This window comes from Physeter macrocephalus, chromosome 8 (assembly GCF_002837175.3).
Source record: "Physeter macrocephalus isolate SW-GA chromosome 8, ASM283717v5, whole genome shotgun sequence".
Classification (NCBI taxonomy): Eukaryota; Metazoa; Chordata; class Mammalia; order Artiodactyla; family Physeteridae; genus Physeter; species Physeter macrocephalus.
In genome coordinates, this window is record NC_041221.1 from 20,944,325 (window position 1) to 20,964,703 (window position 20,379).

The 20,379-nt window shown below is 48.6% G+C and overlaps 2 protein-coding genes across 3 annotated transcripts in view; one reads left to right on the top strand and one right to left on the bottom strand.

The window, feature by feature from the left end:
• NSUN2 (NOP2/Sun RNA methyltransferase 2) overlaps window positions 1-18,930 on the bottom strand; it is a 29,659-nt gene extending 10,729 nt beyond the window's left edge. Inside the window, exons 1-10 of one of the 2 annotated variants that reach the window (XM_024122156.3) lie at window positions 18,759-18,930; window positions 18,499-18,656; window positions 17,011-17,115; window positions 11,410-11,515; window positions 8,845-8,916; window positions 7,999-8,083; window positions 6,864-7,056; window positions 5,006-5,080; window positions 3,770-3,900; window positions 758-831 (exon numbers count right to left, since the gene is read on the bottom strand). In XM_024122156.3, the coding sequence (XP_023977924.1) occupies window positions 758-831; window positions 3,770-3,900; window positions 5,006-5,080; window positions 6,864-7,056; window positions 7,999-8,083; window positions 8,845-8,916; window positions 11,410-11,515; window positions 17,011-17,115; window positions 18,499-18,656; window positions 18,759-18,860 (1,101 nt within the window). In that variant the 5' untranslated portion in view covers window positions 18,861-18,930. The remainder of the gene's footprint in view (window positions 1-757; window positions 832-3,769; window positions 3,901-5,005; window positions 5,081-6,863; window positions 7,057-7,998; window positions 8,084-8,844; window positions 8,917-11,409; window positions 11,516-17,010; window positions 17,116-18,498; window positions 18,657-18,758) is intronic. The other variant, XM_028492797.2, reaches the window with a different exon arrangement.
• Window positions 18,931-19,410: 480 nt separating this feature from the next.
• Window positions 19,411-20,379, top strand: part of SRD5A1 (steroid 5 alpha-reductase 1) — a 31,628-nt gene continuing 30,659 nt past the window's right edge. The window contains exon 1 of the mRNA XM_024128379.1: window positions 19,411-19,744. Within this exon, the coding sequence (XP_023984147.1) occupies window positions 19,464-19,744 (281 nt within the window). The 5' untranslated portion in view covers window positions 19,411-19,463. The remainder of the gene's footprint in view (window positions 19,745-20,379) is intronic.

Consider the following 20,379-nt stretch of genomic DNA (forward strand, 5'->3'; position numbering starts at 1 on the left):
CAACCGGGGCTTCCCTGGTGGCGCAGTGTTTGGGAGTCCGCCTGCCGATGCAGGAGACACGGGTTCGTGCCGGGTTTCCCTGGTGGCGCAGTGGTTGAGAGTCCGCCTGCCGATGCAGGGGACACGGTTCGTGCCGCGGTCCGGGAAGATCCCACGTGCCGCGGAGCGGCTGGGCCCGTGAGCCATGGCCGCTGAGCCTGCGCGTCCGGAGCCTGTGCTCCGCAAAGGGAGAGGCCACAGCAGCGAGAGGCCCGCGTACCGCAAAAATAAATAAATAAATTAAAAAAAAAAAAAAAAAATGAGACAACCTTTTATTCCATAAAACAGGACAATCATTCTATAAAGCAGCATTTTCATCTTCCATGTGGGGTTTTTTTTTTTCTCTCTTTTAAAACGAGCCTCTGATTGTTCCTCGTTTAAAACTGAAAAGTGAATTGTTTCATATTGCAAACAAGGCTTGAATTCCAGCTAGTTAAAAGAAAAAAAGCAAAACTATACTTATGGGGATGAGAATAAACAAAGCTGACTTCTAATTGCAGAATAAAGACAGGAAAACTTTTCCAGTGCCAGAGAGAAATATTTGTGTAATCATACCATTTGTCATTAAACATAATTTTGAAATTGATTCTAAGTTGCATAACCAAATGTACTATTCATTCAAGTTACCCAACTGTGGGTGCTTTAAAACATCCACAAGTCTAACAGGTCTATCAGGTTGATCTGCCCTTCCGAGTCAGAGTCCTTGCAGAAAGACTACCTTCCACTGTGTGAGTCCAGGCATCCACTTTAGTCCTGGCAACTCGGAGGACACATCAGCAAGTTCCAAGGCACCTATGTATCAAACAAAAAACAAAACAAAAATTCACAATATGCCAAGTGAAAGAAACTAATTATAACAGATCACATATTGTATGATCCCATTTACAGGAAATGTCCAGGGAGGGCAGATCCACACAGGCAGAGAGCAGATTAGTGGTTCCTGGGGCGGGCGGGGGTGGGGACAGGGAGTGACTGCAAATGAGCTCTTCTCGAAAATGCAGTGAAGTCACTACAGACCACTGACTGCACACTCAGAACAAGTGATGTTACGTGCATGAATGACAACAGAGTAAAGCTGCTGCAATGAGGAGCTGCAGGGTCCACACCACGTCCGCGACAAAGTCCACAGCAACAAGAGAAGCCACCGCAATGAGAAGCCTGCGCACCACAACGAAGAGTAGCCCCCGTTCGCCACAACTAGAGAAAGCCCGCGCGCAGCAACAGAGACCCAACGCAGCCAAAAATAAATAAACAAATTTATAAAAAGAAAAAAAAAAAAAAAAAAAACAACACTGTGTCTACAGTAGCACTACTGCAAGAAGCTGTAAGTTAGGGCCACTACAGGAAACCTCTCAAATGAACTACCATCCACAGACCACAGACAGATCAGACGGTCTCAGGAAGAGGAAAATCCAACATAAGCTGCATGGAAGCTATGAAAAATGCAGGCAATCATGAAAACGGAGCGAAAGCATCCCCGAGGTGGAGGTTCAACGGTAAGAAACCTTTGACAAAAGCATCATACCGACCTCCACTAGTCCATCCAAATATTCTGGCTTTTAAAAGCAAACACCAGATAATAGTGCAAGTGTACGAAAACTGGTTTTCTCAATCAAACACTGCCCTGGGCTCAGCAGTGACTTTCTGCCAGCATTTGGGTCAGAAGCTGCCAACGCTGGCCCAGCGCATGTAGACTGAATGCGTATTGGCCACCTTTCCCCCAGCGGAATCTGAGGACTTCCAGGTGGGGACCACGGCCTCTCCAGTCGAAATCCCCAGCGACTGCAGAGTACGAGGCCCAGCCAAGGCCTACTGTCTGATGAAGCCACGTCCACACATGACGCCTCTACATGACGTCTGCACGTGACGGAGGATGGAGATGAGACATCTACGATGTGGTCTGGAGCAACCACGTGCAGAGATGGCCGTGAGAGCAAAACCAAGACTGGAAACCCACCTGCCTGGTTAGAAAGTAATTACAGAATAGGACACTAAGAGTTAAATTTACTATCAAATTACATCACCCACAGCTCTCCTCTTCACATGCCTTTCGAAATAAAGTACCATCAAAAATGTAGAGCTCGGGCCTCCCTGGTGGCGCAGTGGTTGCGCGTCCGCCTGCCGATGCAGGGGAACCGGGTTCGCGCCCCGGTCCGGGAGGATCCCACGTGCCGCGGAGCGGCTGGGCCCGTGAGCCATGGCCGCTGAGCCTGCGCGTCCGGGGCCTGTGCTCCGCAACGGGAGAGGCCGCGAGAGGGGGAGGCCCGCATACCACAAAAAAAAAAAAAAAAAAAAAAATGTAGAGCTCATAACCATGCAAGAAACTCTGTTCAGAAATCACGTCTTTACCTAAGTATAGCAAAATAAAATAAACACAACACAGTAAATTCAGGTCGAAAAGACCCCAAAGGTGCGAACAATCAGAGGGCTGACCACACAGCACAGAGACCACTCAGCCACTAAGAATGTAACGGAAGCCTAGACGGTCTCGGATACCGCCTCAGGAAATGCACACCTGTTTCAACATCTGCATTTCAACTTGCTTCATACATAAGTAGAAAACTCGGTAGCATTCTATTCTGGAAATGCAGTTAGTTTGAAATTTCCAATTATTTCTGTTAAGGAGAAACTGACGGAAAGGTTAACATTTCAGCAAAAACATGAAAACATTATGAAATGTTCCTACAACCTGTCTGGTCCCTCAGTATAAAACAGTGCGATAAGACCTCACACCCATTAGGATGGTTACTATCAAAAAACAAAACAAAAAAACAACCACCACAATAACACAAAAAACCCAGAAAATAACAAGTGCTGGCGAGGATGTGGAGAAATTGGAACCCTTGTGCACTGTTGGTGGGAATATAAAATGGTGCAGCTGCTGTGGAAAACAGTATGGTGGGTCCTTAAAAATAAACACAGAATTACCATCTGGTGCAGCAACTCCACTTGTGTGCATGCACATAAGAACGGAAGGCAGGGTCTAAAAGAGTTATTGGTACAGCCATGTGCAAATCAGCGTTTATTCACAACAGCTAAAATGCAGAGGCAAAACCAGGTGTCCATCAACAGACGAACAGATAAACAAAATACGGTCTAAACACACAATGGAATCTTTTCAGCCTTAAAAAGGAAGGAAATTCTGATATATTATATAACACGGGTAAACTTTGAGGACATTACCCGAAAAGAGGTAAGCCACTCAGTCACAAAACAACAATACTGTAATGATTTCACTCAAAGGAGATATCTAGAGTGGTCAAAGTCACAGAGACAGAAAAATAATGGGGGGGTGGGGGGCAGAGGGGATACTGGGGAGTTGTTTAATAGGTCCAGAATTTCAGTTTAGCAAGGTGAAGAGCTCTGGAAATTGGCTACACAACAATGTGAATTTAGTTAACACTACTGAACTATATATTTTTCAATAGTTAAGATGGTACATTTTAAAGTTATGTAAGTTTTACCACAATTTTTTAAAAAATGCAACAGTGTGGTAAGGATCTGACATAACCTTTCAAACTTAGAGAAACGAAATGGGCAAACTGCGTAATTCACGAAGTACAACAAACCCCATTATATAATAAGCATGTTTTTAATCAGGGATACCTCATTTTAGGGTTTATAGGCTAATCACACAAGCAAACGTCGAAAAAGCCTACAGAAAAATACACTATAGCAACACAGGCTCTGAAAAGCACACACTCTTGCTGAAAGATCATCACGCACTCACCTTCACTCTTTTCCAGTAAAGATGCTATGACTGCTTCATCTTCAATGGGGTTTAGTGAACACGTAGAATACACCATCCTGCCGCCTTCCACTAGCTGTTCAGCGCCCCGAGTTGCAATCCGCAGCTGTAAACTAAGGGCCGCGGACTAGGTCACCCTATGTGCCGAGCACATCCATCCGCATGGCACATACGTCAGAGGCACTGACTGCAGCACATATTCATTACAAATGTTATGACAGACATAATAAAATATAAAATACTCTACGTAAGATGAGCAACTCCCATATAAAGAAAAAAATAACAACAAAAATTTTAAGATTTTAAGTGAAGTTAGAGTAACCCTATATAAGATGTTCCCTGTTTATCTAAAAAGCACCTATTTATAGATGTTGTTACTGTATGTTGTTACTGTTCTGTTAACCTTTCCCAACATGCCAACGAGCAAAGCATAAGGCTGATTAACAACTGAATTCAATATATTAGCTAAATTTCACTATTAAAACGTCTCCATACTTATAGAAATATTTGCTTTTTCTTTGGGTCTCATCTCTTGGTACGTTATAATCCCAATTACCTGTTTCACAAAAACGGTAGTAAGTTTCTAACAGAGAAACAAAATTTCCTGAAGTTATTTATGATAAACATTCATTAGTACCCTCCAGATCACCCATAGTTCTATATTTGCATAATTTTAATATTAAGTGAAAAAAAGAAAGCAAAGCTCTGTAGACAGTACAATCAAAACAGCTATTTTAAAAATCCCTCTGCACGGAAAAACACTATAATACGCCAGGCATGACAGAAATTATCTCGGAGTTATAAGTTTCTTTTTCCTTTCACTTCTAAGAACGTTCCAAATTTTCTTTAAAGACAACCAAAACATATTTCTGAGAGGTCAAAATGTTAAGCAAAATAATTCAACACAAAAGAACTGAAAACAGAGAGGGGAAATTATGGTAAGAAATGGTCATTTCATGGAAAACACATGTTTGAAATGTTACAGGAAACTTTTATAAAAGGCATTCTCAACAAATGTATACAATCTTCAGTTTCCTACTCTTGAGAGGTTTTAAAAACAACTACTTCTGACAAATAAGCAAACTCGCATGAAGGTGGCCATTAACATTCCGAGGCTCACAGTCAGTCAGCTGAAGCTCTGGATGCCCAGGTAATTCAACCATGAACCTTCACTAATCTCTTAGTCACACAGGGCTGCCAATTACACAGTTTATTTACCCATGCAGCTGCAAGCTGTTCAAGGTGCTCCACTTTTTCCAGACGTCAATGTTTTTTCTCATAGTGCCATCTCCACTGCCAAGAAAGATATTTAGGAACTTAAAAACTCTGTACCGGTAAGATGATCACAGCTTAACAACTATGTCATATTCGAGTTAAATTACAAAACAGGTATCATTATTATTATTATAAACACCAATTAGAAAACAATCTAAATTCTCACAAGCTACGATAAACTTTCTATTTTTGTTTTAGGAACACTCTAGTACACTAAACTAATTGCACTTCAATTTCAATGCAATAAGGAAATAAAGGTTTGAAAAGAACACCTCTCTCAACGAAGAGATAGTAATTTGTTTCCATCTGAGAAGAAAGACTAGCAAAACTAATCTTCAGACCTAGGACACAGAACCTTTTGATCCTGCTACTTAGAAAAGAAACTTGGCTAATCAACAGTAACATTTTAATCAGAATTACAAGAATAATGATAAACTTACACTCATAAAGGATTCCCACAGCAAATTCAATTAAGCCAATTTAATTTCTTTACCAAGATTTTTCTATATATCACACTTAAACATTTTTTCATTTCTGCTTTTACTTAACGGAAATCATTTACATGTAAATTCCATAATACAGAGTTGATCAATTAATCTTTCTGTCCATGTCGAATTTTATCTACTCAGAATTTGAGTAGTTCCTGCGTCTGCTGGCTTTCTCTGTAAAATTTAATTTTCCTTGATGGTCCAGTCACAAGGTGTCCTTGAGGTGAAGGGTCTGCAGGATGGAAACGTCCCATAAGATATAACTGCTTTCAAATGACATCCCTTGCTTGGATGGTGGTGACTTAAATTCGAATTCCCCCCGCTTACAACTCAGAGCCCATGAGGTCATGTCTTTCTCACAGTATGATATCTGTGATCTAAAGAACACAGGGGTGGGAAAAATCAGTTTTTCTGACCCAAAGGAAAACTAAAAAGCTGCAATCTAGAAAGAAAGGAACGTAGCTCATGACCTATTTCAATGTTTTTGGAGGAGAATTCTTTCAGTCTTTGACAGGCAGTCACACTCAGTGCTAATGAGTTCTGCCACCAGCAGTAATCTGCCCCTTGTTTAAATAAGACAGGATTTAATTCCGACGTGTCACATTTAAACACTGTGTTCAGTGCTCACAAAGTTCTGTGGCAGCGTCTGTACTACGGTCTCAACAAAGTCATGTGTTCAGAAGGTATTAAACATGTGTGACACCAGTGCCTATGTCTCTGCCTCCAGGAAATTAACAGACATTTTAAGTTTTATTCTCTTCTTTTTGGAAAAACTCAGTTATTCCGCTATGCCATGAAATTCTTTTATAGGTGAACTCTAAAAATCTAAAATTTGTTTGTCAAATCTGAAGAAAGGCACTTGTACAAATACACACGAGTTTCCCAAAGGATGGAACGCCTGAGTTTCACTGTGCTACATAAGATTCACCACAGAGGCCCAACGTGATCACGTATTATCCTATGACAAGTATCCTACCTACTCACCGGAAGTAAGCACAAGCAAACCGCCCCCGGCACTAACATCCTGAAATGCCTGTTAACGAGGCTTTGTGATGACGCTGCTTGCCTCTCAGGTATCTTCTTCGTGTCCCTCTTTAAGACGATCAAAATCACCCCCTTTCTGATCTCTTTGTTCTGTTATTCACTAAAATTGAGCTTCTGGCTTCTGATTTACGCTCACAGTGTCTCTCTCTCCAACCAGTTGCCACAAGACTCACACCTGCAGCTGCACGCGCACCGCGTGCAGATTCACTTTAGACGATATCTGATTTGATTCCGAGCGGACTCTGGGCTTTCTAGCCTCTTAATCGTACCTGCAAGGGACGTCACATAGGATGCGGTCATAGAAGAGAATCTCCTTCTTCCCGTTCACGTCCATCTGGAGCCGCGGGATGCAGGACGCGTCGTGGTTGACCACCATGATGCACGGACTGCTCAGCCGCTTGGCCTGATGCACAAGCAGGTAACAGCGCTTGTTGTCCACGTCATTCGCGATGACAAAGCCCTCTGGGAACACAAAACCGTGCGTCAGGTGAAAGGTGGCATAAGTGGAGCAGTTTCCCGAAATGTGCAACCTCTAGGTTGGCAGGTGAGACGGGCAACTGAGCAAACGTAAGACCGAGCTCGAGATTTGCTAGAACTAGGGAAGTGGTCCAGAAAAAGGAACCAGGTGGCTCGGCATGGATTTTACAGTCACTTGAAATGTCAGAACTTCAAAATGGATCTGTTCAACAATTATTCACTTTGTACCAATTACCGTGCCAAAAGTAACGTTTCCATTCTGAACGATTAACTAAAACGGAAGGCGAGGGGAGAAAGACGCAGAAAACAACGAAATCCCCCAACAGGTGTTTAAAATAGTGCACATGTGCTGGGCCTCCATTCTAGACTCTGCGAATCTGTTTCCTGGGGAGGGGCCGAGGCTCCTGAGGGTCAACCCGCTTCGCTCCCTGGGAGGCTCTGACCTCTGCAATCTTACGTAATGTCCTCCAAGTTCAAGACAGATGTCCCACTTCGTATGTGATGTCTGGTAATGTCACAGAACTTACCTATTAAGTGGCGGTGGGATTTGAACCTGGGGAGTCTGACAGCAGCTCTGAACAACTACGCTCTCCTGCCTCTCACATAGGTAGTAAACGGTCAAAAGGAAACAAAAGCCCCAATGTGAGGCTGTCACTACTGACAACTCAAAGGGCAGTCTACCCACCATGGCTTTAAAAAGAAGCACCACTTGCTTTCAGAGAAAATACGCGTAATTCTAAAGTAAAGGCCCCCCCCCCGGAGTGCACGTGCGGGTCTGAGGACATGTGACAGGTGTGCACAGCGTCCAGCTCTACTTTCAGAGACACAGAACCCATCTGCCTGATGCCTCCTGTGTTATGCTCTTCTCCGTGTCTACAAGCCACCAAAGCAGCACCCCTGCCCTTCAAAAACCAGCCCGGTGCCTACCTGGGAAGGGCACGCTCATGTCAGCGTGCAGCATCTCGATTAGCTGTGTGGTCTTCGACCCGGGCGCTGCGCACATATCTAAAATCTACTGAGAAGCAAGAAAACGCCTGATGTTCTTCTTTTAATAAATCAGTCATCCTACATTTGATTCAGAATGACTTAAAATTAGTTTTTCATTTCTATTTCGCAACCCAAATACGTTTATTTATAGAATGACTCTATAGCGTATTATACTGAACTTCCAGGGGTCTAATATTATATAATGTCCCCAAACCACAGAAGGATAAAGCTACAAAACGGCACTAGACACCAGTGAAAGCAATACACTCAGGGATGATGAGTAAAGGTGCTAAGCGCGAGAAGCAGTACATAACAAAATGGCAAAGGGCAGAGCCGGCTGGGCTCAAGGCTCAGCTCAGTCACCGATGACTAGTTTGTGACTTCAGGCTCCGCTTTGCTTTGCCTCCTTCCCCTCATCTGGAAACACGGGGACAGCGATAGCATCTGCCCTCACAGGGGTAGGTGGATAATAAAGTGAATCGATTCACGAAAGAACACAGAACGATCCTCAGCCTTCAACAAGTCCGCAATACATGTTCACCGTGATTTTCAACCCATTTAGTCAAGAACACTGAAGATTATCTGAGTAGCAAGTAAAGAAACTGAGCTGTACAAATTGCAAAAAGAACCTGAAGTAAAATACATGTCATTCTCCACTTTACCCAAAGTGAAAAGGAAAACAGAAACGATTAACCATATAAAGAAAAAAAAGGTCTCAGCAGAACAGAGAGACACAAACACTGATGGCAGCCTACCCACCAGAATCTTCTATTCAATGCACGATACCTTATGGTGAGGCTGAGCATTAAGCAACAGTGGTGGAATCATGCTAACGGCTTCTTGACGACTGATGTTTCCCTTAGAAAATAGAAGTTTTTAAAAATCAGCAATGGCATTAAGAAAGGCAGAAAAAAATTAATACTGGGCATTATTTCCAATGCAACAGGAAAATACCACTTAACTATACACAGAACACAAAAGTGAGTACTATCACACAGACAGTAAGTAAGACGGATTTCTGTACTGGTGGCTAAATGACTGCTACCGAAAGACTAAGTAAGGACGACCATCAATATCAAAACAACATGGGAATATTAGAAATTCAAGTATAACACGGGCACAAGACAGGACAGAAGTCCCCGTTAGAAGTTTCACAGCTGAGACCGTAAGTTCTATCTCTTAGTTCTCCTGCTTCCAGAACAGCCCACGCCTGCTCTGTACCCCTGAGACCTGCCCCCACGTTTCCTGCGGGAGAGAGAGAATAATTAAAACTCCTCACTAAGCCAACCGTCCTCTAGACCTTCACTCGTGGGTCAGGACACCTGTGAAAATGTACAGCTGTTCAGATTCAGACCAAGTTTCTTAGTGAAATCCAGCACTTGTGTCAATCACAACTCTATTTTAACAGCTCAGGACTAAACACTTAAGAAAAAGCTAAAAAAAGCATCAGCTACCAGGAGGCTTCTGCTTCTTTACAACCTGGGGCCCCTGTCCTGGAAAGGCCACCCAAGCAGCCATCACTCGTCTGACACCTGCGCACCGGACTGTCAGAACCTGAACACAGGCCTCCACTCACACCTGTTCCTTTCACCTCACGGGCTTCCGGCCGGCACTGCATCCGTGAGGCCTGAACCGCGACTGCCTCGCGGGGGCACGGATCCCAAGTTCTGGGTTACACCTGTGATTCTGATGAGCCTGCCTTCTGTTTTCACCCGAGTTGTCACTCGGAGCATTCACGTAGGACGAGGATGTCAGGCCCTTGGCGGGACACCCCAGCAGGTGGTCCCCGGATTCATGGACACTCTTTGCAGCCAACTTTGAACAACCCAGGGAGTATGGCACCCTGCTGACTCCTGATCAAAAATCTGGACTGGTTCCCTACAGTACACGCCGCCAACACTAAACGCCAGCGTCCTCTACCTTTCAAAGCTGCCCAAACCCAGCTCTTCATGACCTACCGGACTGTGTATCCCTCCAGTGCCCACAAACCCTCTGCTCCGTTGAAGCTGGAACCTAAATTGCTCTCTAACACATCCACGTAGGGTAAAAGCTGAGTCAGAGAACCCCTTCTCGTATGAGCCCGAGCACAGAACCGGGCCTGTGGTGGTACTCAGCTCTGTTTACTCCTTACCAGGGTGGGGACGGGGGTGCGAAACCAGGCAAGCGGAGCCCAGGTTGCCAGGTTACCAAGCTGGGCACAGAGCCACGAGAGGCAACAGCTCTACCCCTGGACTGAGTAGCTACTAGAACGGAGTGAGGTGAAAGGCTTCTAAATCGGTTATGGCTTCAAGGCAAGAAACATGGGAAGCGCGATAATCCTGTCAGCTGGACACAGAAGCTCCGAGTGAAAAAGACATAAAAACCATCTGGTGACACACAGAGGTTTCCTTGGCTAGAAAAAGGAGATTAGAAAATAGGAAGGGGCAGCTTCTGCTTTTAAACGTGAGACTACTCGGAACGCCCCAAAAAACGGAAAGCAAACTGCAAAGCTCACAACATCCACATTTTATGGGCATTCGCTCAACCATGCGTTACACGCGGGAACAGCTATTTCGTCGGGGAAGACGTGAGGCTAAAGGTTAGAAGTTCAGTGACTGAACCGCCATCGGAGAACCTGGGGAGGCTGATGAGCTGACAGGGCGAAGGCGAGGTCGTCCTACGAGAGCCAAAGCTGTCGCATTTAGGTCTGGCCTGTCTGCCTGGCCAAGGCGGGGTGGTACGCGTTAATAAAACAAACGCAGCCGCGAGAGCACGTCGCTTTCTCCGCGGGGAAGGCGCGTGGCACGCGCACCTCGCAAGCACGCGAGAGCAGACAGGGCCGCTGCCCCCGAGCGAGGCCCGCGGAGCAGGGCGCTGTGCCCCCCGCCCCGGCTGCGGCCACCGCAACCCGGAGTGGCCAGAAACAAGGAGCCACGGCGGCAGGGGTGACCGTGCCCGCCCGACGCGTCACGATCAGAGGCGCCCAACGAGACAGCAGCCCCGTAAACTACCAGAAGTTCAGGGGGCGCGCACACACCTCAGCGGGCTTTCCCCCCTGCCTCATCCACCTCGTCACTCCCAGAGGCACGTATGGTTAAGATAAAACTACCAGACTGACACTAAGGCCCATGTAGAGTTTCAAGGAGACCAGCAAATGTGGCGGTATCTGATCAGAGGCGCCCAACGAGACAGCAGCCCCGTAAACTACCAGAAGTTCAGGGGGCGCGCACACACCTCAGCGGGCTTTGCTCCCTGCCTCATCCACCTCGTCACTCCCAGAGGCACGTATGGTTAAGATAAAACTAACCAGACTGACACTAAGGCCCATGTAAAGTTTCAAGGAAACCAGCAAATGTGGCGGTATCTACTCACAGATTCCGTTTCGCTAACCAGAAACTGGTGAAACTTTTCCAACTGTGGAGACTTTCTCAAGATTTTTCGACTTAGGTTTGTGTGCCAGGCAAGTTCTTCAGGGTACCTGACCGAAAAGAAAGCAAAACATTTACGGGTCATGTTAAAGCGGCCTCTTCACAACTTCTTGCCTGTCCAGGTCATAAGCCAAACGAGACACCCAGCTGCGTTCCGGCGCGCGGTCCCGCGCTCGCGCGACGGCCAGCGGCACCTGAGAGCTTGGGACACACGGGCGCTCTCCCTGCCCCGCGGCCCCGGCACAGGCGGCCTGGGCGCTCTGAGAGACACACGCGCACGACACCACTGAGAAGGTCCGGTGACGCAAGCCCACGACCCGACGAAACGGGAGACTCCCACCCCGCTGCTCTCCGCGTGGTGAGGCAACGTCACGGCACGGAGGCCAACAGAGGACACGAGGCGACGAATTACTTAAAGGGCAGATCACACACGATCAAAGTGACGCCGTAGGGCAGGTATGAGAATGTTTGACAAACGTCCGATTACAACCCTTTTTACTATATTTTTCACTATTTCCAAAACAAGTCAGTCCAATAATGTACTGAAACGTCTTACGTACCAAAAAACCTTGGAAATCACCAATGCGTTAATTTGAGCTCCTAGGCCGCTACTTATCCAGACCTAAGAATGGAGGTTCTCCTGCCATTTCTGGGAATATATTTGAACTGTCTACAAATCACGCCATCACCGATTAGGAAGTGTGTGCTTTTTCATCGCAGCTTGCACCTGCCCAGCCACTGAGCTCCAACCGCACAGGTCAGTACACGGATAGGACACACAGGGCCACGCTCAGCGTAACGTGGCACTCGGTGACAAGTCATACCGAGCTCATTGTTAACTCCGAGGTACAACAATGAGCTCAACTTAACAATGCAGGGTCACAACGTTCCCACGTGTCGAACTGCAGCTGAGGTGACAGCCATGAAAACGAAGCCGGAACGTCTGAAAAACAACACATCTGACTGCTTTGAGACTCTGATCATTTGACAGACGCAAACTCAGGCTTACGATCTGAAGACACTGCTCAACTGTCATGTTACCATGAGATACATCTGAAAAATACTTTCCACCAAACAATGAAGATTAAACTGGCTGAATCTGTTCACGGCCACCCCCCAAATGTCCCGGTGCTTTGTTTCTATCTCTTACGCCTGCTTCTCTCTTCAATATTTAACCTGTTTCCAAAATACAGAACCAAAATGCAATCATACTCATCAGACAATTTCAAAAAGTTTAGCTTTAAATACTCCCTTCGGCCTCACTAGAGGGGGATGGCAGGGATTCACTCAGGTTGGCTCCAGCTGCAGAACTGAAGAAAACCTGCTGACCCGCTGCTACCCTTGCCGATACCCAAACGTCTAGCGGCAACCCTAAACTGTCTGTGACCAATGACCGCACCCGTGCCGGGTGCTGCTTTTCCAAAGCCACCAAACGCACTGATTTGAATGCTGCCTGCGCTAGTTATTGTACATTGCTGAAGTTTCGTTTTCACATAGAGACAGCAGTCTCTACATATAACTTGAGGGAATATTTCCTTATGTGCCTTACAGGTTGAATTTCTAGTAGTTAAAATGTAAATTTACTATTATAAGAATAAAAGTTGACCGTAAGTTATTATGATTGTGAAAGCTCTTACTCATGTGAGAAAAATATTTAAGAACTTTTAGACAGTTAAATACAAAGACAGACAATTAAAATGAAAAAGTATGTCTCCGATATACCTTTAGGAACAACTCTTTTGAGCTAACAAACGTTTATGAAAATCTTCACAGATTTCAACATCAAACAGTCTTAAAAAACTGTATTTAATTTAGAGTTATGTAATTCCAATTTAGCTCCTGAGTCTTTAAAGTCCTATTTTGCAAACTTGTCGTATCTTTTAAGGATAAATTAAAAGCACCAATGTCCCCTTTGTCCCTAAAAAATTCTTTAAGATTAAGAAACAGTCTCTAAATATATACAACACCTATGATAAGTCATCTTCAACCCAGACATTGAGAAAGAACACAGACAGCATGGCAATAAGCTGTGTTCTCAACAACTGAATGTCAGAACAAGGTCTCTTAAAAATGCTTTAGGATAATTCCCTACAGTTCCTAGTCTATGAAAAATAAGGAGAAAAATGAAATCTGCCCAAGCTGTAACTCCTATACATAATAAGTCCTATACCTTCTAGAAAACCTGGTTCCCCAAAACATTTCTACTATATTATATCCCACGATGTACCAAAAGGTTAAAAGAATACATGACCTATTTCTGCATTTTGAACAATATAGAAAAACCACCACAAGTATTTTAAGTTTCTGCTTTACTTGCTTACTGATGTATGGGCTTCCCACACTTGACAAGTGAGTTTGATTGATTAAATGTTTACACAATGAAACTATCACACAACTGTCACTGGTAACGGAGAAAGGCTGACTGTTAGGAGCCCAAATCTTACTACATGCTACGCACACCCTTCGGCCACGTTCAGAAAATTCAAGCAAACAGCAACGGGTAGAGAATGCCTGGCCGTTCCTGCAGTGACTCGCCTGTGTTCTTCACCCACAGAACACCTGCAGAGCCTTTCCAACAAGTCCGGGAACTGACTGGTCCTGTACCCATACCCAAAATTCAAAAATCAAGAGCGAAAAACAGCTGTTAAATGTTCAATGAGCCGATTAAAGAAAAAGTATGACCACAGTTTGCAGAGAATAAAAATAGCGAGACTCATTCCCATATTTGTTGGAACTGTGGAGGAAACCTCCACAAGGACAGGCCCAGAAGAAAGGCACCTCTTTCCCACAGGAGCGTGCTGAATTTTCAGCTCTTCTTACTGCCCAGATCCAGAGGACGGTCAGAGACCTCCGCGTCTGAAAAGCTGCACCTCTGAACATAAGGGTGAAGGAATAAAAATGTTTTCAGGTGATTGAGAGAGGCAGCAAATGCAGGCAAGATTATTAGAAAGAGAAACGTGCACAAAGACCACCTTAAACCTGCTTCTGAAAACCTCAGATGACCCCTACTTAAGTGCCAGACACCAACCACATGTCCAAGCCTGGCCACGGGAGGGTGAAGTCTATAACCCAGGCCCTCTGAAGGGAAGAGCGGCTCGCCACGCGAAGGCTGCCTCACGCGGCAATGCTGCAGGGACAGCAACTGGAGAAACATCTTCCTTGCCCGCTGGCCTCAGGACAGCAGACAGGCAGTGAGTGACCACCACAGCCACCTAGCACCTGAGCCCTTTTCCTGTCCTCTGACAGCCAAGCTTTTAAACTCTGACTAAAATCGTTTAATGGAAAAACCACCATGAAATTTGCTGGCTTAATACTGAAGGTTTAGTCCTGTGTCCCAGAAAGGCATTCTGTAATGGTGACATTTGGTTTTGATCTGATTATAGCATCTGGCCATTCAGCATTCATTCTAAAGGTGGGTGATGTGCACATCTGTGATACAGACACCGAAAATGCAAACGGCCAGCAAAAGAATGAAAAGCAAGCAAATCCACAGCCCACGATTAATGAGAACCTGACCTTGGTCTGTGATCACGACAGGGTATCACAAGGGTAGAAAATGAAAGGTAACATCAAATACTTGAAGAGTCAAAGCTTCAAAAGTTGCCAGGAAACGCTGGTTCAATTCAGCTCTTTATAGCAATCATTTAAAATGCGTTGTTGGGGCTTCCCTGGTGGCGCAGTGGTCGAGAGTCCGCCTGCCGATGCAGGGGACGCGGGTTCGCGCCCCGGTCCGGGAAGATCCCACGTGCCGCGGAGCGGCTGGGCCCGTGAGCCGTGGCCGCTGAGCCTGCGCGTCCGGAGCCTGTGCTCCGCGACGGGAGAGGCCGCGGCAGTGAGAGGCTCGCAAACCGCAAAAAAATAAAAAATAAAAATAAAATAAAATGTGTTGTTGTTGTTGTTTTGTGAGAACTCTTAATACCTCAAAGCTGATCATATGAAATGTGGAATTACAGCAGTTTAACGACTTTTCTGTTTATAAATTAGTCCAGGGCTTGACATTGCTATGGCTCGTGCTCGAGTACTCCAGACATTTTACGAGACAGAAGGGTCTGCCTTCACACATCTGAGCCCTGAACTGAACCCTGAGAAACAAGTAAGCCACAGGACACCTACAGGACAGTAAGATAAAAGGGCGGAGAGCAGAGAGGGCAGGAGTGTGCTTGGGCCCTGGAGACAGCAGACACACAGGACGGCTGAAGCGCTCTTGCTGAGCCTTTGCCAGGTGAAGGGCTATGTTGTGATTTCTAGTCATGTGATTCCGACTCTCTCTTTCTTTAAAAATATATTTACTAATTTTATTTATTTTATTTTTGGCTGCGTTGGGTCTTCGTTGCTGTGCGCGGGCTTTCTCTAGTTGCGGCGAGCGGGGGCTACTCTTCGATGCGCGTTGGGTCTTCGTTGCTGCGCGCGGGCTTTCTCTAGTTGCGGCGAGTGGGGGCTACTCTTCGATGCGGTGCGCGGGCTACTCGTTGCAGTGGCTTCTCTTGTTGTGGAGCATGGGCTCTAGGTGCACGGGCTTCAGTAGTTGTGGCACGCAGGCTCAGTAGCTGTGGCTCACGGCTCGCGGGCTCTAGAGCACAGGCTCAGTAGTTGTGGCACACAGGCTTAGCTGCTCCGCGGCATGTGGGATCTTCCCGGACCAGGGCTCGAACCCGTGTCCCCTGCATTGGCAGGTGGATTCTTAACCACTGCGCCACCAGGGAAGCCCCGATTCCTACTCTCTTGTACGACTTTTGGTGGCGTTGAGTAGTCCGAAACGGAGTCACGGTGACCAGTGTGAATCTCCGAGGTGACTGTTTGGTAACGTCCTCAGAAAGACGGCATGGGAACAGAAGGGGCAACAGATAGAGAAGAGAACCCCAGGTGCATAAGTCTTTAAAACACTGAGACAGTGGCTGGAAGGCTCATCGTCCCAGGACCCGATGCTCCGAGGCCGAGGAGCTGCTTCAGACAGACAGAGACGCTGCTGGAGGCACCGTCAGAGCAGACGGGGACTTGCCGCTCGCTCACGCCCTAGGAAAGGGGACCAACGCTCATGCTGAGACGCCTCCTTCGTCACCCCCGTCCTTCCTTCAGGTGCATGATTACCTTCTCCTGTGTAGTGTGCTGTGTACAATAAACCGAGCGACTCACCAACTCAGTTATCGGCTACCCTCCGTGCGTTATCTCCCATGCCGTGATTCTTACCTGGCCTAACCGCTGGGCCCTGCAACAAAACATTAAGTCTGCAACACTTCTGACATGAAGACAAGGGGTGTAAATGGAAATGGTAACATCAAGGAAGGAAAAAGGCTGGACTGACTTGGAAAAATTAACTGAAATCAAGACTTCAACACACTACGCTGCAAATCACACAGGAAAACTTGCACACCAGCGTGAAGTGACAGCGATAAAAAAAAGCACTGGGAAGAACAGGAAAACGCCCAGAAAGTATACTCAGCTTCTTTCATGCCAACAGCAAACGCACCACCAAGAAATACATTCAAGGGAGAAAGATTAAAACCCCAGAGAAATATCCAACAGGATGAAGCCTCGTTATACCTACCAACTCAGGGGCTGTGGAACTTCAACTTTCTGCCCGTCCACCTCCAGGTCCTCCAGTTCCTTGAAATACTTGTTCTTTAGGCAATGGAGAATCTCTTTTGCGTGGCTATTAAAAAGTAAGCAAGTTTCAAATCCATCTGGAAAGCTAGTTTAATAAGTTTTATCTCTTTGTAAATTCAAGATTATGTTTTAAAAGTAAAACCATCGTTGTGTGGAGAGAACACATTCTTTAATTACTGCCTTTTTACGCTATTCTTTCAGAGCTGAACAATCCGCATTGTCTGACCGCTAAAAGGGGATAAACTAAATCCAACACTACTGCATTCCTTCCCTCCTAAGTATTTCTCGAGTTCCAATTTCACTTGCAGGTCATCTTCAAAAGGGATAACTGGGGCTTCCCTGGTGGCGCAGTGGTTGCGCGTCCGCCTGCCGATGCAGGGGAACCGGGTTCGCGCCCCGGTGCGGGAGGATCCCGCGTGCCGCGGAGCGGCTGGGCCCGTGAGCCATGGCCGCTGAGCCTGCGCGTCCGGAGCCTGTGCTCCGCAACGGGGGAGGCCACAGCGGTGAGAGGCCCGCATACCGCAAAAAAAAAAAAAAAAAAAAAAAAGGTATAACTGAAACCATACCCTGTAACTTACACCCTCAAGGCCCATAAGGAAAAACACAGTGATTAACTGAGACCTCTCAGCTTGTTTTGCAAAAGACCGGGGATGTGCGGACACGTTAACAACGTGCTAAAGGCCCCTTCGCGTGGCACATGCGCGTTTAGGGACTAAAATAACCCACGGTAAACTTTAGACATCACAGGCTGACAATCCACTACATGTAACAGACAGAACGCCCCACCCCGAATTTGCACGTGACCCATAAACAGGCATGAAGGACAGAGAACCTGTAGGGAACTCTTGAAACTCACCCCAACTTTCCACCCATCATTTCCGAGCCCCCTCCTCCTCTTACTGCCCACCTCCACGATAAATACCCCACTCAACAGCTGAAGGGGAGAGCTGAGCACTGCCTCCTGTCTCCTTGCTTGGTTGCCCTGCAATAAAGCCTCTTCACTTTCCGCAAAAGCCCCCTGCCTCGGTATTTGGTCTTTGTGCAGCGGGCAACGGGAGCGCACTTGCTCACCTACACGACTACAAAAAAAAATTTTTTTTAAGGAAAGAGAACACTGTACGTTTCGCTTAAACTCGGTAACGTCACAAATTCTCATGTGTTCCAAAGGGTGGGCATCCTCAACTCACGAATTCCCAGAGGTCAACCCTTCCTCAGACTGCATTTTCCTTTCTCATTCTGGCCTCCCAACTTGCAAGCCCTCCTTTCCCTATGCCGTAGGACACTTATGCTCCCTCCTCTCAAGGCCTCCAGGGTCTCGAGTCCGCACCGCTGACATGCGCTTCTTGGGGAAAAAAATAACACCCGCGTTTTAAACCTTGGGCATTCTAACCCCAACTTTCCAGGAAATACGAAAAGCATGACCCCCTACCTTTTGTAACCCGTAATTCTTAAAGTGGCCGGGAGAGGCTCCCTGAGCGCTTCCATGAACTGGTCCCACTCGCCTTCGGGCACGATCTTGAGCTCCTGATAGTAGTGCTCGAACAGCCTGTTCTCCTTGACGATCTCGGGGTACCCGCCTTCCCAGCCCTGAGGAATAAAAGGGACGTGTGCCCAGGGCCGGGGAGCCCCCCCTTCGCCGCCTCGCAGGCCTGGGGATCGGGGAGGCCCCCGCGGGGCCCCGGCTCCTACCGCCCCATTGCGCTTCCCGCCGTCCTCGGCGCCGTCCTCCGCGCTCCCGGGTCGCTGCTGCTGCTGCTGCTGGAGCCGCCGGCCCCGCGACCGCCGCCCCATGGCCCACGCGGCAGCGCACGCCGCCCGCACACACCGAGCCGCCACCCTCGGCCGCGAGCACTTCCGGGCTGCAGCTCGAGGACCCCGCGGGTCTGCGCCTGCGCCTCTCGCGGACCTGCAGGACCCTTCAGGAAACAAGCCAGAGCGCCGCGACCCGTGCTCCCGGAAAACGATGAGCAGCAGGAGCCGGGGACAGCCCTGAGTGGGAAAATGGCTCCAGAGAGCAGGCCGAGAGACGTCTGCTGGCCGAGGGCCTGGGTTTCGGCGCGGGCTCAGGCGGCGATGCGGACAGCCCGAGGTCACGCGTGCGCACCAAGGCGACGGGAGCAGAGCGGGCCAGGAGTGGGCGGGCTCTAGCTTGTGGGCGGGGCGGGTGGCAGACCCGCCTCCCGCCCAATCCGCGGCGCGCCCCCTGGACTGGTGAAAGAGGCGGGGTCAGCGTACCCACTGCTTCCTGGCCGCCAGGGCGGCGTGGATCCCGACCCCGGATTCTGACAGCGGGCCCCGACCTCAGGTAACCGCGCCTCCCGCCGCGCCCTCCGCCGCCCTATATGTGGCGCGTCGCGGCTGCCGGGCCATGGAGCACGCTTGCCGTCCCCCACAATGGAGCTGGCCGAGCGGTTCCTGCTGGACGCGCTCGCCTATCTGGAGTGCGCCCTGGGCTTCCTGTGCTTCGTGCTGCTGAAGCTGGTGGGCTCGCCCTACGGGCGCTACGCGTCGCCGCGCTCCGCATTTCAGGTGCCGGCGCGGGCCGCCTGGGCGGTGCAGGAGATGCCCTCACTGGCGGTGCCATTACTCGCGTGCGCAGGCGCGCCCGCCGAGCGCCTCAACCGCTGGCCCAACTGCATTCTCCTGACCATGTTCCTGGTCCACTACGCGCAAAGGTGAGGGCGGGCGGCCCCGCGCCTCTCCCTGCCACCCCTGGTGCGCTGCCTTCTCCCTGCCATCCCTGGTGCTCTGCCCTCTCCCTGCCACCCCTGGTGCGCTGCCTTCTCCCTGCCATCCCTGGTGCTCTGCCCTCTCCCTGCCACCCCTGGTGCGCTCCCTTCTCCCTGCCACCCCTGGTGCGCTGCCTTCTCCCTGCCATCCCTGGTGCTCTGCCCTCTCCCTGCCACCCCTGGTGCGCTCCCTTCTCCCTGCCATCCCTGGTGCTCTGCCCTCTCCCTGCCACCCCTGGTGCGCTGCCTTCTCCCTGCCATCCCTGGTGCTCTGCCCTCTCCCTGCCACCCCTGGTGCGCTCCCTTCTCCCTGCCACCCCTGGTGCTCTGCCCTCTCCCTGCCACCCCTGGTGCGCTGCCTTCTCCCTGCCATCCCTGGTGCTCTGCCCTCTCCCTGCCACCCCTGGTGCGCTGCCTTCTCCCTGCCATCCCTGGTGCTCTGCCCTCTCCCTGCCACCCCTGGTGCGCTGCCTTCTCCCTGCCATCCCTGGTGCTCTGCCCTCTCCCTGCCACCCCTGGTGCGCTGCCTTCTCCCTGCCATCCCTGGTGCTCTGCCCTCTCCCTGCCACCCCTGGTGCGCT